Source organism: Podarcis filfolensis (assembly GCF_964270895.1).
Source record: "Podarcis filfolensis genome assembly, chromosome: 12".
Lineage (NCBI taxonomy): Eukaryota > Metazoa > Chordata > Lepidosauria > Squamata > Lacertidae > Podarcis > Podarcis filfolensis.
In genome coordinates this window covers 55,049,951-55,065,615 of record NC_139614.1, presented here as the reverse complement: position 1 = coordinate 55,065,615, position 15,665 = coordinate 55,049,951, and the positions used below count along the sequence as shown (strand labels likewise).

At 46.7% G+C, this 15,665-nt stretch overlaps 1 protein-coding gene across 24 annotated transcripts in view; it reads left to right on the top strand.

Annotated features, from left to right (window-relative positions):
- The window catches only part of LOC310745908 (uncharacterized protein), a 216,616-nt gene that overhangs the window by 66,000 nt on the left and 134,951 nt on the right, over positions 1-15,665 (top strand). For all 24 annotated transcript variants that reach the window (XM_083579072.1, XM_083579061.1, XM_083579079.1 and 21 more), the window contains exon 4: positions 5,188-5,256. In XM_083579072.1, the coding sequence (XP_083435198.1) occupies positions 5,188-5,256 (69 nt within the window). The remainder of the gene's footprint in view (positions 1-5,187; positions 5,257-15,665) is intronic.

Here is a 15,665-nt window from a genome sequence, read left to right as displayed (position 1 = left end):
ACCATCACCTGTGGGAAAAGAACTTGTGCAGGCGCCCCCTTCCGTTTTCCTGAACGCAGTCCAGGCGGGGCTGTAAACAGCCCTTCAAGATCTAACTCTCCCATCTCCGCTCAGGAGGGGGTTGTGTCTAACTGAAATCCTTCAGCCAGATTAGGCAAGGCTTAAGAAGCGGTCAGATGGAGTCCCACCTGGACCCGGAGGGCTTGGGCTGGGAGAGGAGGGGCTGCCAATCCAAACAGAAATTGGCCAGGATTTCATCTTGCACAAAAGCATTTTGGGGCCGCTGTGCAACTCTTCCCTTCCCCATTAACACATCATTGGGACGACATTATTTTTTTTCCTCCCACGGGGATAATAGCCAGCAAGTTGGTCTTACCAAGTGGCTGAACGTCATAATTTGACAAGTGCCGGCTAATCCTCTTACTCCATCCTTTATGTAATGCCAGGGGATTGCTTGGGGAGCAGGCAAAGCCTTGCATCTCCCCCTCCTGCCCTCCTGGAAGCCGTGCTTGCTCAGCGCCTCTGCTTTAACCTCAGAAAGTTGGGCCTTGGGTTGGTTCTTGACGGGGCAACAAGGAGAGATTAACAATGCGTCCCAATAAAGATGGCAGTTTGAACTCTGCACTGACCAGATAAAGTAAGGCAGTTGTCGTGGAGGGATATCCAGTTTATTGCATAAAACGATAAAGCTGTGCATGACGGGAGAAGGAATTGAAGATAAGAAATTGCAAGCCGTAATATTTCCTCACCCCGCAACCCAACGAGAAGCAGCTGGAGCTGCAGCTTCAGCAGCCAAACGTTCCTTACCCATATCCTTTTCTTCCAACACACTTTTGTTAGGGTCTCATTGGTATAAATTTCCTTATTCCAAATTTCTGATCTAACTCGGCTTGAACATTTAAAGTTCTCCAGTGCCCAGCAGAGGGTGCTGGTCATATTCACTTGGCAAACATAAGTCGCAGCGTATCCAAATCCCCATAGCAGAGCGACGACAACAGTCTCACAAGAGATTGGAAGAATTGAGCAGAAGTGCCTGAAATGTCTCCTTGTGTCTTCTTTCCCCCGTCTCCGTGCAGTAATATGAATCTCATGCAACCAACATTTCTTTTTCCTTGCAGATTTTGGGGCTGGAAGTTTGGTAGAGAGAAGCATTTTCATGCTTGAGATGAAAGATGATGGGTGTCTAACAAAGTGCACTCTAACCTCTGGATGGGAGAAAGACTTCATTCTGCCCATCAGGCCATGGCTTTTCCACCTGGCTTGCCCCCTGCCCCCAGCCTTGGGAGCCTTTCCCAGACCATGATTTTGAGAATAGCAGAAGCAGCTGGGAAGGGAGAAGAGGAGTTCAGGGATATTTTTAAAAAACAATTTTATAAGTTGTTTGTCCTTGTTTCTCCATCTGAACCTAGGTTTTGGGGCATTTTATGCATTGTAGTTTGTGCTTATTTTTATTGATTATAGTTTAGTAATTCTTTATTGTAATTGATAAGTGCCATTTGCTGGTATTTAATTTTACTGTTTACTATTACATTCTAATTGATAATTAAATGTTGCTTTATTTGATATAAGTTGTTTATTTTAAAGTTATTGTGACTCTTTTGTATTGGATCAGATTGTTATTACGTGTGTGATCTTTGCTATCTTATTTTGCTGCTGCTTCATCCTGTAAACCACCTTGCGTATAGTAATAGAGAAAGGCGGTACACAAATTGAAAATGAAATGAAATGAATTTTTCATGGTGCTCTCAAAGAACTGGCACATAGCTTGCTCTAGTGCTTGAGACTGAAATTAGTAAAATCTCCGTCCTTGGAGACTGGTGATTCAAAGGCGCATGCTGCTAAGATCCTGAAGGTAGCATATAGTCATCCCATCTAGCAGCCTTTGATAGCTTTATTCTCTCTGAATTTCTCTAATCCCCCTTTAAGAATGTAAGGGGTCCATTGGTTACATAGAAGCTGCCTTGGACCAAGACTTCCCATGGACATCTAGGTGGGCCCTGTGTGAACAGGATGATGGACTAGATATGGCCTGATCCAGCTTCCAGGCTGCTTCAGACCTTTTGGCAATGATCATAGATGTTTGGCTTCCCTCATCTCCTGATGAACAGCCCTGTGCTTTGAAACCTGTTGGAATTGGAACTTTATAATTTGAATTAATACACCCACCTCCTGTGCCTGCTGGGTTTTCCATTTTATTCCTCTTTCGCCCAGCCCATTCCCAGTGTAACATATTCTGCAGCTTGTCCCTGGTGTTGGGATGTATGTGCTGGGACTGAGGCATGATGCCTGATCAGTGGCTATTGGATCAGAGTATTGAAGGACACAGCCTCATCCTCAAGCGACCAGCCTTTCTTTAGAGGTCTGGCTGCGGCAAGACAGATCTGTACTCTGCACTGCCTGGTTCCCCTTGAGGCATTTTCTTTTGCAGCAGCAAGAGACGGGGCGCTGAGCAGGCCGAACCATCTGTCCAACTCTCCTCTGGCGGCCTTTATCGCTGTGCCCTTACGCGTGAAATCATGCGGCTGCACGTTTCCGAGGCATGCCTTTGGGGAGGGGGGAGTGATTAGGCTTAATATATTGGCCCCATCTTCCTCGCTTGGGATTATCTGTTTTTTAGGGCGTGCTGTGGCTCTAAGGGTTGTTTATATAAAAAAAAACCCAATCCTTTGATCCTTTAGCCAGATGTAAGTACCATCTAATCATTTGGGCCAGGATTACGGACTTTGGACATCTTGGTTCGTTTTGCGCTCTTAAAAACCAGGTTCTTAAAATAAAAGGAGTTTTTGGAAGGGGTGTGTGTTTGTGCGTTGGGAGGGGAAGGAAAGCTAAAATGTTTAAATGCTGCGCAACGTGCAGGGAGCCAGTACTCCAAATTGCAGAGACAGAAGGCAATCACCTCCAGCTCAAGTGCTGCAAAGTTGCGGGCGGGGAGAGCTGTGGGCAGCTGTGCTGAGCCACATCTGGCCTCGCGGACAGTGGTAATGGCCCGGTTGATTTCCATTTATCCATGAGCTGAATCCTTTTGTGCAGGGAGCCTCACTCCTCTCGGTTAGCTTGAGGGGGAATTGTAAGCGAGAAGAGCGAAGGGAAGCCCCACACCCCTCTGGGAGACGGGACGGAGCAAGCTGCCTTCTTGGGGCCTGTTTTTCATTTAGCTCTTGTCTGTGCAGCTGGGGCTGCTTTTTGAAGACAGTTGGGTCCTTTGATGGGGTTTCCTCAGCCCTGTTCTGCAGATAAGCTGTTTTGATTTATGCAAGCATCCCTGTTCCCAGATGCTGTCGTGCAGGAAGGAGTCTTCTTCCCCGTTGGAATAGCTGGATTAGATCTCTGCAAAGCCTGTTTTCAGTGTGTGTAAAAGCATCTTAATTTATGCGAATCCAGCTCTTTAAAGCCCTTGAAATGGCAGTGCTGTGTGGCACCAGCGGGGAGCTCGCTTTGCCACCTTGTAAATTCAACTGCTTGATGTCCCTGAGAAAGAGGCAGAGGCGTAGCTAAGGGGGTCGGGGGGCGCTGGGCGGCACACCGTGGGGGGGGGGGGGACACCACGGGGCCTGCAGCACGCCCAAGCCACGTGTTTCTCCTGCCTAGCTACGCTGCTGGAAAGAGGCGGCTGGAATGCGACCAACCCGCTTTGCAAAATGCGCCGTTGGGGACACCTGAGAACGCTGGAGGCGACAGCCTCTTATCGGAAGCCGCAGCCCTTTTGAACACTGGCTGCCTTTGTGGGGGCATCTCTAGAGGCAGCCAAATAAGGTCACCTTCCAAAAGGTGCACATCAGAGGAAGGTTTTAACAAATCTCTCTCCCTTGGGTTTCCCTTGTCAGGTGTGTAAACCTGCCTAGTACCACACTGCCATCTGTTCCCTAGCTTTGTAGGGAAAGCTGAGCCAAGAGAGATGCATGTTGCATATGTGCCATAGCGGCGCAAGCTCCTGCTAAGGTCTTGCAGCAGGAAGATCTGCCGCCAATAAGCAGTGTTTGAAATTAGCCAGGAGCCAGGTGCATTTTGCTCCTGGCCTTTGACCACTTGCGACCCAAGTGAAGATGCCAGGATGGCACCTAACGTCGCCATCATCTAGAGGTGGGATCATTGGATCTGGACTGTTTTCACACACTAATACCCCATCCTGTAGAATTCTAGCACAGGAACCTGTTTCCCTATAGTTGTTGGACGACCACTCCCATCACCCCTGGCCATTGCGCCTTGCTGTCTGGACCATTCGGGAGTCCAGCTACACTTGGAAGGCCACAGCCCCCTCCCCATTCTAAATTATCTGTGTTTATTGCTTTGCTGTATTTTGAATTGTTTTCATTTGTTTTTAAACAGTACGCCACCTTGATATTACTTTTGCTCAGAAAGGCAGGATGTACTTAAGCAAGTACTATGCTGCTGTTCCTTGTATTTTTAACTTCTCTTCAGGCTTTATTTTAATCTTTGTATTTTTGCACTTAATGAATTACAATCCATTTGAAAGCCAGTCACGGTGCTGAGGTGGGATAGACCTTCACAAATTCCCATATTTAGGCTCACAGGCTGCCAGTGTTATAAACCAGCCAGGTGCATTTTGCTACTCACACAGGTCCAATTGTGGCCTCATGGAGACTTCTGGATGCCAGGCTGGCAATTGGGAAATCAAAATATCACTTAGAGAAGGATCTGAAATATTTTCCTTGAAGCTTGAATTTGTTTTATTTGATGTTTTAATGTTTTGTAAACCGCTTTCAGATTTGTCCTTTAAAATATAGCACTATAAAAACAAAATTAAACGAACAACAGCAACAACAACAAATCCCACTGCAAAAAAGGTGCCTAGGCATTCCATTGTGGCAACAGTAACCCAGGTTTAAGCTGCCATTTGGTGATAAGATTATATATCTGAGTTTCTAACCCTGCAGGTTGCTACAGAACGTGCAGCACTTTCTCCCTTGCTCCTTCCCTGCAAACTACTTTGCTGGGCGGTGAATACAGCCTGCCCCTATGGAACTGGGTTCAAGAATGACATGGCTGGCTACTGGTAAAAACAGCTGGCTACCAAACTCAGTCAAAAGTTGCAGAGAATTCCACACCCCTTTACAGGGAAGTACACTTGAAGAGGCTTATGCAGCCTGAATGTTAAACCCCCGTGAAGAGTGAAAATGAAGGCAGTGAGATTCTTCCCAGTTGATGAGACTGTCTCTGTCTTTTTAGGTACGTCAGCGACTGGACCAGCTGCTGTGGTCGAGAATGGCGACCATGGAATAGAAGGCACCAGGAAGGGTAAGATTTTAATGGCTCTTATTTGTCCATCCCTTGATGATGTAAGGGAAATATTGGAACCACATGGGCTTCTTCCCTCCTACCCAGTCTCTTAGCCATAGCTGCTGAACAGTACACAAGGCAACCTTTAACACGAACAGGTATCTCACAAAAATGTATGGCATCATCAAACATCTAAGGGGAACCTAGATTATATCCCAAGGATTAAAACATTTCTGGAACTCTAAGGTACCTGAACCAGATTCTGCATAAAGGTTAATGTTGCCCCCATACATGCAGAAGTGAATATGTCACACCCTCTGCACAGTTCAAAAGTTGTTATCAGTATAATCTAGGTGAGTCCTGATGGTGCCAAATGCATTTTGGCTTTAGCAGTCTTCAGTGGCATTCTTTCCAAAAGAAGCAATGCTTTCTGCATGAGTCCCGGAGGGCAGTGGCACTTAATGCATTAATGCTGCAGCAGCCTTTTCAGACACAATAATCTAAATTGATCTATATGCTGAGCCATATCTCCAAGACTGTAGCGGCATACAAGAGTCCAATTATACACAATCTCAAGCCTTATTTTTTCCTGAAACCTGCAGCTCCTATCTTTGGAAGTGAGTGAGATGTATACCTTATTCATTAGTTATATTAAAAAGTTCACTTACAGCTTCACTTTTTGTGCTTTTGTTTAGTAGTCCATGAAGAGGGTCTCTCTCTTTTTGGTTTGAGGTCTTCCCTCCTAGTCATTGCCCAGGGACCTAAGATTAGGGCTTTTGTGTGTGTTTATTTTAAGCATGGGATTATATCCTTCCAGGAGCTCATTACTTGATGTAACCTTTTCCCTTTACTGCAAAGTGTTGTGTTTGTCTTGTCCTGTTGCTAGCATTTTGTGAAAGACTTTTCTGACCCCCGTAGGAGTCCCACAATCCAGGAAGTTCTTCCTCTTCCCCTCCCACCAAACCGCTCTTCTGCTTCAGAACAACTTTTGTAAATCAGTTTAGAAAATGCCATTGAGCATGAAGATGTTTCCAGGAGGCATCTCGTGGGCCTCACTGCCTCCGATCGCTGAGAGGTGTTGGGTTCAAACTGGCTTCTAGTGTCCCATTAAGAAGGATGCTTTTAAAATGTAACTCAGGCTGAAGTCAGGATTGCTTCTGTGCTGTTGAGTCACTTCCATCTCTGCCCCCACCCCGCTTCAAATTGGGAAGAGTGCCTCTCCAATGTGCAAGGAAGGACCTCCCTTAGAAACAGCAGGTGCTGTTCACCTGGGTGTGATTATGAACTCTTAAATCTGCTCGTGATCTGGAAGGTGGGTATGCAGGCAACATGCACATCCATGCCCTCTTTAACATTTTGGCTTGTCTAGTGGTTCTTTTTTCCATTATTTATTTTAAGGATTGATTTATTCCAACGTATTTATGCTGCTTCTCAGGGCAAAGCCCTGCCAATGTGGGTCACACAAGACAGTTAAAACAGTGCACCATTCTTTAAATATATGTAGTGCAGTCCAGTTCTAAAAATAAAAAAGCAGCTGTTTAAAAGACAAAATTAGGCCCGCTTTATTCCAGGTGTGCACTCCTGCTTCAGAACTCAAGTATCTTGCGGGTTCAGATCAAGGACTATCTAGTGATGCTGGCTGGAGCTGATAAGAATTGTAGCCCAACAACGTCTCAAGGGCATATTGGCTGCCTCTCTAGTCTTCCACCAACTAGTCGTGGACACCAACTAGATGACTTCAAAGGCAGAGAGGGGCATGGAGGAAAAGGCAAACAATGGCTGCTAGCATTGCAGGAGGTTGGACTAGATGACCCTTGGGGTCCCTTCTAACTCTACAATTCTTTGATTCTATGGCTTATGTTTCTACCTCCAGTTTCAAAGGCAGTATGTCTCTGAATAGCCATAGCTGGGATTTGCAAGTGAGGAGAGCCTGATTCCTCCTTGAGGGCTTCCTGTAGGCATCTGGCTGGTCACTGTGAGGACAGGATTCTGGACTAGGTGGGCCATTGGCTTGTTCCAGCTGCAGGGCATCTCTCATGTTCCTATTAGGTTTTCCCAGCCTGGTGCCCTCCAGATGTTTTGAACCACTCCCATCAACCTCAGCCAGCACCAATGGAAGTTGTAGACTAGCAATATCAGGAGGCCATCGGGCTGAGGAAGGCTGCACTAGATTGCCCATTGGAACATTGGCTAGTGGCCTACTAGGGGAAGACCATCTACTTCATGCCCGCCTGATACATTACTTGTAGAAACAGTGAACCCTGAGAATCATTGTTGCCTATGAACTTTCCACTATTGGCTACCCAGAATAGTAACTTCCCTCTGTAATGCATTCATATGTCTTGACTTCACAGACTTGTAATTAGAAATTGTGATGAAATCCTTGTAGTCTCTGTGGCTTTCCTCTGTTTCCCCAATTTTTCACACCGTCAACCTTTTCATGGAAGCCTTTTGCACTTGCTTATATGAACAGTTCCTGAGCTGGTCTCAAAGCCAAGTAGGAACCCAAAGTGTCTGACCGGACCGAGGAGTACCTTGAGGGGTTGGGTTAGCAACCCACCTCCAATCACATTGAACTCCTCTACAGGCAGGAATAAGAAGGGTAAAGCTGTACTGGCGATAAATGCAAGGATGAAGGTCCGGCTGGTGCAAACTATCCATCCCCCTGGCTTGAATTTGTTTAGCACCTGCTGCCCTTGTTCTGCCCATAGAATTCATGCACCCAGCTGCCTAAAAGCCTTCTCTCCACCCCACCCCAGTCTAAAGAGCGTCCCCCACACTGGCACTGCACATGTGCCCCCTGCCCATCTCCAGCAGTTGATGGGCAACCTGAGGCCTTCCAGAGATGCTGTTGGACTTTAGTTCCCATCATCCTTAGCCGGCTTGACCCAGTGATCAGAAGTGATGGAAGTTGTAGTGTAGCAACATCTGGAGGACCACAGATTTCCAATCCCTGATTTACAGCCTAGATGAGCTTGTGCTTCCTTGTTTCATTTCTTTAGGAGCATTTAGGTGTGGCTATAAATCATTATCCTCACATTTTGTATGTGTGTCTGTGTGTTGGGAGAGGGCTGCTTGTGGTGTCCCGTGTACCTACTGATGATGGGTGCTGGCATCTCAGTCCTGCAAAGTTGCATTGTTCCAAGCACAGTGAGAGATCCTGGATGTGTTGTGCGTGATGCTGATGGAAGGCCCCCCCCCCTGTAAGCTCTGGATTCTTTTCCCGCCTTGCACAGCAGGGCAAAGACCCACGCATTGAGAAGTTCAGGCAAGGAGAGATATTAATTTACAGTTTGCTTATTTTAACGGTTTACACAATAAAACACATTAAATCTATCTGCAGAGCTAGCAAGGCTCTTGGAAAGCTTGCCTTGAATGAAAAGAAAACATCTTAAGGAGGTGCCTAAAAGAACAGATTGTTGGCGCCATCCTAATTTTAGGAGAGGTGATTGCAGAGCTTTCAAGGCTGCATGCGCAGAGAAAGATGCGCAGGCGCTTAAGAGTAAAAATAAGGAAAATACAGCTTTTCTTTGGCTTTGAGTAAATATTTTTAAAACCCTGGCAGCCTGCTGGATTGCTTTTGCAGCCTTACAATGGCTTGGCATGCGCTACATAAATCATTCTCTGCAGATTGGAGGGAATGGCTGCAGAGGTTGGAGGTGAGTAGTGAAAGGGGAGATATTTTCTTGAGGCAAATATCTGCATGGGGCATCTTAATGGACCAAGATAGTTCAGAAGATGGTATGGGCGTGGCTCCTCTTTCTGCAGTCGTATCTGTTGTCTGTGTTAGTCTACAGCAGAAATGAGGGGAGAGAGACAGATGTTTGCCGTTGTCCTCATGTCAGAAGTGATGCGTTTGAGACTACTCACACAGGAATCGGGAGTAACTATAGGCTGCATGGTTGTCTAGCTGCATAAATTGTCTCAGGGCCCAAAATAGGTGGCTTATGGAGAAATAGAGTAGGTCAAGTCACCTGGGTCTCAATACCTCTTTGTGATGGCAGGATCATGTCTTAAATCAGGCTTTCCAAGCTGGGCATCTCCAAATGTTGCGGGATTCCCAGTTCCCGTTAGTCCTAGCCAACATGCCCAATGGTCAGGGATGGTAGGAGCTGGAATCTCCAAACCTCTGGAGGGCACCAAGTTGGCAAAGACCGCTATCTTCTAGAATTGCAGAAAGCCCATTTTAAAAACACAGTTTTTAACCCCTTTTGGTATGTAGTACCATGCGTTATGGTAGAAGAATCATAGACTCATGGAGTTGGAAGGGACCCTGGTGACCATCTACTCCAACCCCCTACAATGCGAGGAACGCAGCGTGACTGCGAGGGTGTGTTTGCATCATGGCGTTCAGGCTCAGTGGAAGAAACCCAGTCTAGGAAGGGCAGGAGGAGCTCCAGCCCCCTGTGGAGTGTGCCAGCTGTGGACTGTGTGTGTGTTGAGTTGTGACATTGCTGTAGCGACACTCTTCCAATCTGTTGTCTTATGTGGCCTTCAGGAATGATTCCCGGCACGTTGTCTTGCGAGCTGGTGGTGGGAAGGACCAGGTTTCTTAGCTGCAAACATCCAGGTTCATCAGGCAGCTCCAGAACACAAGATGATCAAATGTCCTGGGAATTTGAAAATGCTGGGCATTGCTTGTGTTTCTGGGTCCCTTGAAAGTGCTGCTGCCTCGGTTTCCTTTGTGCACGTGAAGCAGTGGGTGGTGGTTGGGTGCGTGTGAAGACTGGGTGCTGACTGTTCCAGCACAAGACCCATTGAAATCAGTGACCGGGTGCTACATATTCGGTCAGGTCTGGTTTTTTTATTTCTTATTTTTGCTTGACATGGATAGCTCAGTTGGCCAGAACAATGGTGCTGATAATGCAGAGCTTGCAGGTTTGATCCCTGTACGGGACAGCTGCATATTCCTGCTATTCCAGGGGGTTTCACTAGATGATCCTCAGCGTATTTTACGATTCTATGAAGAGTGCTGCTCTTTCCATCCTAGCAAAGTCCTGTTAGCTGCATAGGTCCCTTGCAAACCCAGGCTCCCTTCAAAGGCAAACTTTTCTGCTCAAGGTCGCAGGGTCTGCAGCCTTAATGCATAGACAGAGCCATACCCAAACGCATTGACTCCCCGCAGTATTTTTAGGAATCTCCCCCTGCCCTGCGACATGACCAGAGAGGGGCTCCCAACTTACTGCTGCATGTTTCGTACTGTTGACTGGCTGCTTCCTTTCCGCACAACAAGCATGACTCTCTCTCTTCTCTCTCTCTCTCTCTCTCTCTCTCTCTCTCTCTCTCTCTCTGTCTCTCTCTTGCAAAAGAGAACTTCCCTGCTTGTCTCCAGTCTGGCTGCTCTCAGTAGTATGTTGCTTCATGTGCAGTTTACTGCATTAATGTTCATGTTTACTAATGACTTAATGCTTTTATGCCCCCTCCCCCGTATTTTCCTTCTCCCCCATCACGTTCCTCCCCCCCCTTTTCTATCTTTCTTTTTCCTTCCTAGAAGCCTAGACCTCGGGCGCTGCTACCAACAGGAGACCAGTGTGTGCTTTTCTTCCCGTCATTTACACTTCTTTTTAAAAAAAATTACAAAAATGCCGCCACCAAAACACCCTCCGCATTTTGCAGAGCTCTTCCTTTACCTACCTGGAGTTCTATGGGGCTGAAGAAACAACGCGGGGTGCAGATCGGCTGCTGTCCTGCCCCTTGCCAGCACCACCCTGCTCCTCCTCCTCTTCCTCTTCTTCTTCTTCCTCCTCCCCTCCTCCTCCTCCTCCCTATCTCTGCTCACCAGCGCTCATTGAGACCTTTCTTTGTTGTAAGCGCAGGTGGTGAGTGGCAGCTGTTGAAAGGGCACTTTATTAACTTTGATTTTCTCTTTTTATGATTTCACATTCTTTAAATTTAATCATCAGTTCTTTTTCCTTTTGCCACCCCTCCCAAGCCCCCAGCCATGTCTGCATTTATTTTATTTTCCTCTTACAACCAGCAGGGCTTGCCTTCCAGAGCTCATCCACAGTGTTGCAGGGCTTGGGGTCTTTAGCTTAGATTGACAGCTGCATTTCTTTGCCTTTCACTTGCTCCACCTCCTTCACCCCCTCCTCCCAAGTTCCCTGGTGCCTTTCCATATAAGGAACTTGATTTTATTGTTTGGTGCCCCCCCAAAAAAACCTTCCTTTGATTTGAAATCAGCAGGGTTCCCCCCTCCCCCTTCTTTTAAAATGTCTTTGAACAGGAATTATGCCCAAAAAATTTGCATTGGATGAGACCTTTAAAAAGCACAGAAGAAATAAACATTGCTAAATATTTTTTTCAAGAGTGGAGCTGTCGCGCATCTACTCTTGGAGCAGAGTAACCTTGATCGCGTTCTGCTGTTCACATCAAACTCGGAGCCAGCAGACGGGTTCTGCTTTCATGAAAGTTTAATGCGTGTTGAAGTCTTACCTTTGTGCTAAGACTTTGCTGGGATGCAAATTCTTGTTTGCCTTCCCTGTCAGAAAACCAAGGTAGGAATAGACTGACAGGAGGGGAGGGGACGATGGAGCGAGCGCCACAGAGCCAGACATCAGACATGTCAAAACCGCTAATGAAATAATTATCTGACAAGGCCGCAGCCAGAGTGGGAAGGAGCTGTTGTCTCTTTGAACTCCTCCTGATCTGTCTGTAGGTTTAGCTTGTCACTTGCAATCTCCCTGGCTGTCCCCTCTCAGATATAAATTGGCCCCTGTGCATGGAGAGAGCGGTAACAAAATTCATATCAAGGCCTAAATTTGGGCTCCCTTTATGCCTCCAGGCTAGCAGACGGATAAAACTTTCCTTAAGCATAGCTGACTTATGTTCTTGCTGCCTTATCTGCTACTTAAAAATTGATGTATACATTCCTGAGCACTGTTGAGCCCAGTTGTGATGCCCCTGCATGTATTTGGATCCTGAAGAATACCCAGGCCCCAAACCGGCTTGTGTCTTTATTAGAGATGCATGAAATAGAGTAAGCATGGAAACGGAGTGAGCATGGCAGAGACTCTGTTTGAAATACAGAGCATATTGCCAACACCCAACTCACAAATAACCATATGCAGAGGGCCAGAAAAGTTCAGAGTTTCTGTGCAAGAGGTGCATGACTTTGGTAGACAACATTTCGAGAGCTTTGGGAAAGGAGGATAGTGGCTGCTGTCATTAGAAGAGCGAGTGACTTTGCCCAAGGCTTCCAGTTGTAGCTAAGATGGTGTTTCAAGATGGGGCGAATTCCAGCCTGCACCTCTGGCCGATTGAGAGTCTTTCTCTTGGCTGGGCTGCCAACGTTGCCCTTGACCCAACAGGTTTTATTTGTGTGTGTACAGATATACGCGGCCCATGCAAATCCAGCTTTCTGTTCTCACAGTGGCAAGCCAATTGCCTAGTGGGGAAGTCTGCAAGCAGCAGCAGCAGCACCTCCCATGTGCAATTCCCAGTTGGTTGCACTCAACCCCATATGGTTCTCTGTTCATTGTCATGCCTTATAGGAGCATTCCCTTCATTGCCTTGGTGGCTGTCGCTGGGCGAGTTGTCTTAGAAGAGTGCAATAGGTCCACTGGGGTAGGCTAGTTGTGCGACTGATGATGATGGACCAGCCAAGCAAGGCTCATCCCTTCACAGGTGGTCCAGTGCAGCCCAGCCCGCATTCCCCCTTCATGTCATTCCAATTTAACATCCTTGCACTGCTAATTGAAGTCCCGAGAAGATCTCCAACCACCCGTCCCTTGTGCAGCACAGCTTAGGACCTGGTGTGATCCCTGCATGCTCTGGGCGCGCATCCCAAAGAGGCTTGCTTTTGAACTTTTCCAAGAGAATATCCCACAAAGAGGGGAAGCATGTTGGAATGAAGGGGCCTTTCATCCTCCTTGCTTAGTTTGTTTAAGGAAACGGGAGTGTGTTGCTTTGACCTGACAATCACTCGCAGCCTCATTAGTTGGAAGCTAGCTATTCCATGGTGCCAGCTCGTTCCGAGCATCCAAACACTCGCTGCTCTTTGTTAGCCTTGCCTTAGGGAGTGTCTGCGTGCTGAGGCCCTTCGCAATAGTGTCTCTCCCCTTACCTGTAAGATGGTCTCTCCCATAGAACTCCATGGGGTCCCACTGGGTCATCCAGCCTGTCCTCTCGGTATACCTGTAGCATCCTCTGTAGATTGGGGTGGGGTGGGGTGGGAGAATCTGGCCTCTGTATTCAGGAGGTGCTAAAAGCTGAATTAAGGTAGCTCTTTTGGTTCTGTGGATTTGGTAGAGGAGGTGGCATTTGGGAGTCAGGAAACAGGCAGGGATCACGCCCAAGGAGGCCTCTCTCATCTTCACTCATTTCACTCTCCCAAGTGGTTAATAATGATGAATCTGTCCTAAGGATTTTGGCCCCTAGAGTGAAAATCTGGCTTTGTGGCTGACAAGCAGAGACTTACAGGCACTTACTTGCAGGCACTTACAAAACTCTTGGATACTGTGACTTTCGATTTTCCCCTTGGCAAAAAGAAACATCTCCAGCGAAGTGTGAAAGAAAATGCACTTGGAGCAAATGGAACTTGAGGTGAAAATGGAGACTTGGGGCTGCAAGAAGACACTTGCCGCTCAAGTTGAGTGGCTCTCTGGGCCTCCTTTTGGGAGCTGCTGACTGGAGGAGGCCCATTAGAGTAGTTCAAGGGTTAGGGCCATGCAAGCTTTCTCTTTCCCTCAATGCAGGAAGGATGTGCCTGGACTCATAATAGGGCAATGTCTGCAACCTAAGCCCCTACAAATACTTTTAAAGACCTTGAAAATAAACCATAAGCATTTTTCAGCTCTGTCTTTTTTAGCCAATGATGTGTTGGCCTAACAAACACGTTTTGCCAAAGCAGGCAGTCCAGGTTTTTCGCCAAAGCAGGACTGGCGCTGTCGTGGCCAACCAGCCACCACGAGGCTGAGGGGAACTGGGGCAACCATTCCTGCAAACCTCAAGCAGCTAGACTGGGGACTCCATCACAAGCCATTCTACTCACTTCTTAACTGGACCAAAGAGAAACTCCTTGAGTTTCTTCTTTCTCCATGATTCCACCTACCATCCTTCCTTTCTTTTTGTGCTTGTTTTATATTCAGTTTCTGTGCTTCATATTTCAGTTTCTCTCTCCTCTTTTAAGTTCGCCAAATTTGCCCGGGTAAAGCCGATACTTCGGCATAGATTGCAGTGCATGAGTTTCACCACTGGTGGGTGGTTGGGTGATGCCGCTGAGGAACAAAGATTTTTATGTGCTTCTGTTGTAGTAATGTCACACATATGTTGGACTGAGAAAATCTGAATGCTTGAGCCTGGGCTTTTTAATTCCTCTGCCTTTCTGCATATGTTCCGGTAATTAATAGAACACGCCCAAGTGCACTTCTCAAATCTCCAGGCCTGTTTCTTTATTTTAAAAACAGGCCCTCGTGATTTGTTGCTCGGTTGCCTGCAATAATTATAGAAAGCTTCTAGAAATATTTCCTAAGTCAACTCATGTCTCTAAAGTCTTGTATGCAATCCTGTGTACTGATCCTATACCTCTTTGCTGAATAAACTACTAATAAAGCTTGTGTGCTAACCTCACACCTGTCTCTCTCGCTTGGTGGAAATGTTCTTGTCATGGATTAAAAAAAACTTCTAGTAGTTTCAAATTATTCCAGATTTCTCTTGATTGTAATTCTTGGGCAAATCTTGGGTTTAAATGTGTTCCGACACTTTGTTGGTAGGATTGGATAGATGATTAAGGTCAGGGCCTCTGAAATGTGGGTCTACTGAACCTCACTGTACAAAGGCATTTTCCTTATTCCCAAAGGAGAGCAAAACTTAAAGCAGGCAGCACAGAGGCGACAGGATTTTGACAGGAACACTTACCGATTTAGCAAACTTGTGCGTAGGACAATACAAAGTTAGCTGTTTCCCCCGCTGAATGTTGACTTCCCTAGCTAATACAATGCAATATTATTCCTGCATTGTGGGGGGTTGGACTAGATGACCCTTGGGTCCCTTCCAACTGTACAATTCTGTGATTCTCTCTTCCTGGTTGTGCCAAGCTGGGTCAGCACACTGCTGCCTTGTTTGCTCAAGGCTCAAGAGTTTAGCAGAAGTTTTTACACCTCCACAGGCCTTCGCTCATTTCCCAGTGCCCTCTTTGAAAGCTCATGCACACTCAAGAGCAGGCATAGGCAAACTCGGCCCTCCAGATGCTTTGGGACTACAACTCCCATGATATACGATACAATATACGATATCTTTATTGTCATTGTCCCATGCAAAACAATGAAATTGAAAAACTACATAAAACATTCAAAACCCCCTAAAAACTCTGAAACCCCATTTTAAAATACACTAGACTATATCCCTAGCTAATAGGACCAGTGGTCAGGGATGATGGGAATTGTAGTCCCAAAACACCTGGAGGGCCAAGTTTGCCTATGCCTGCTCAA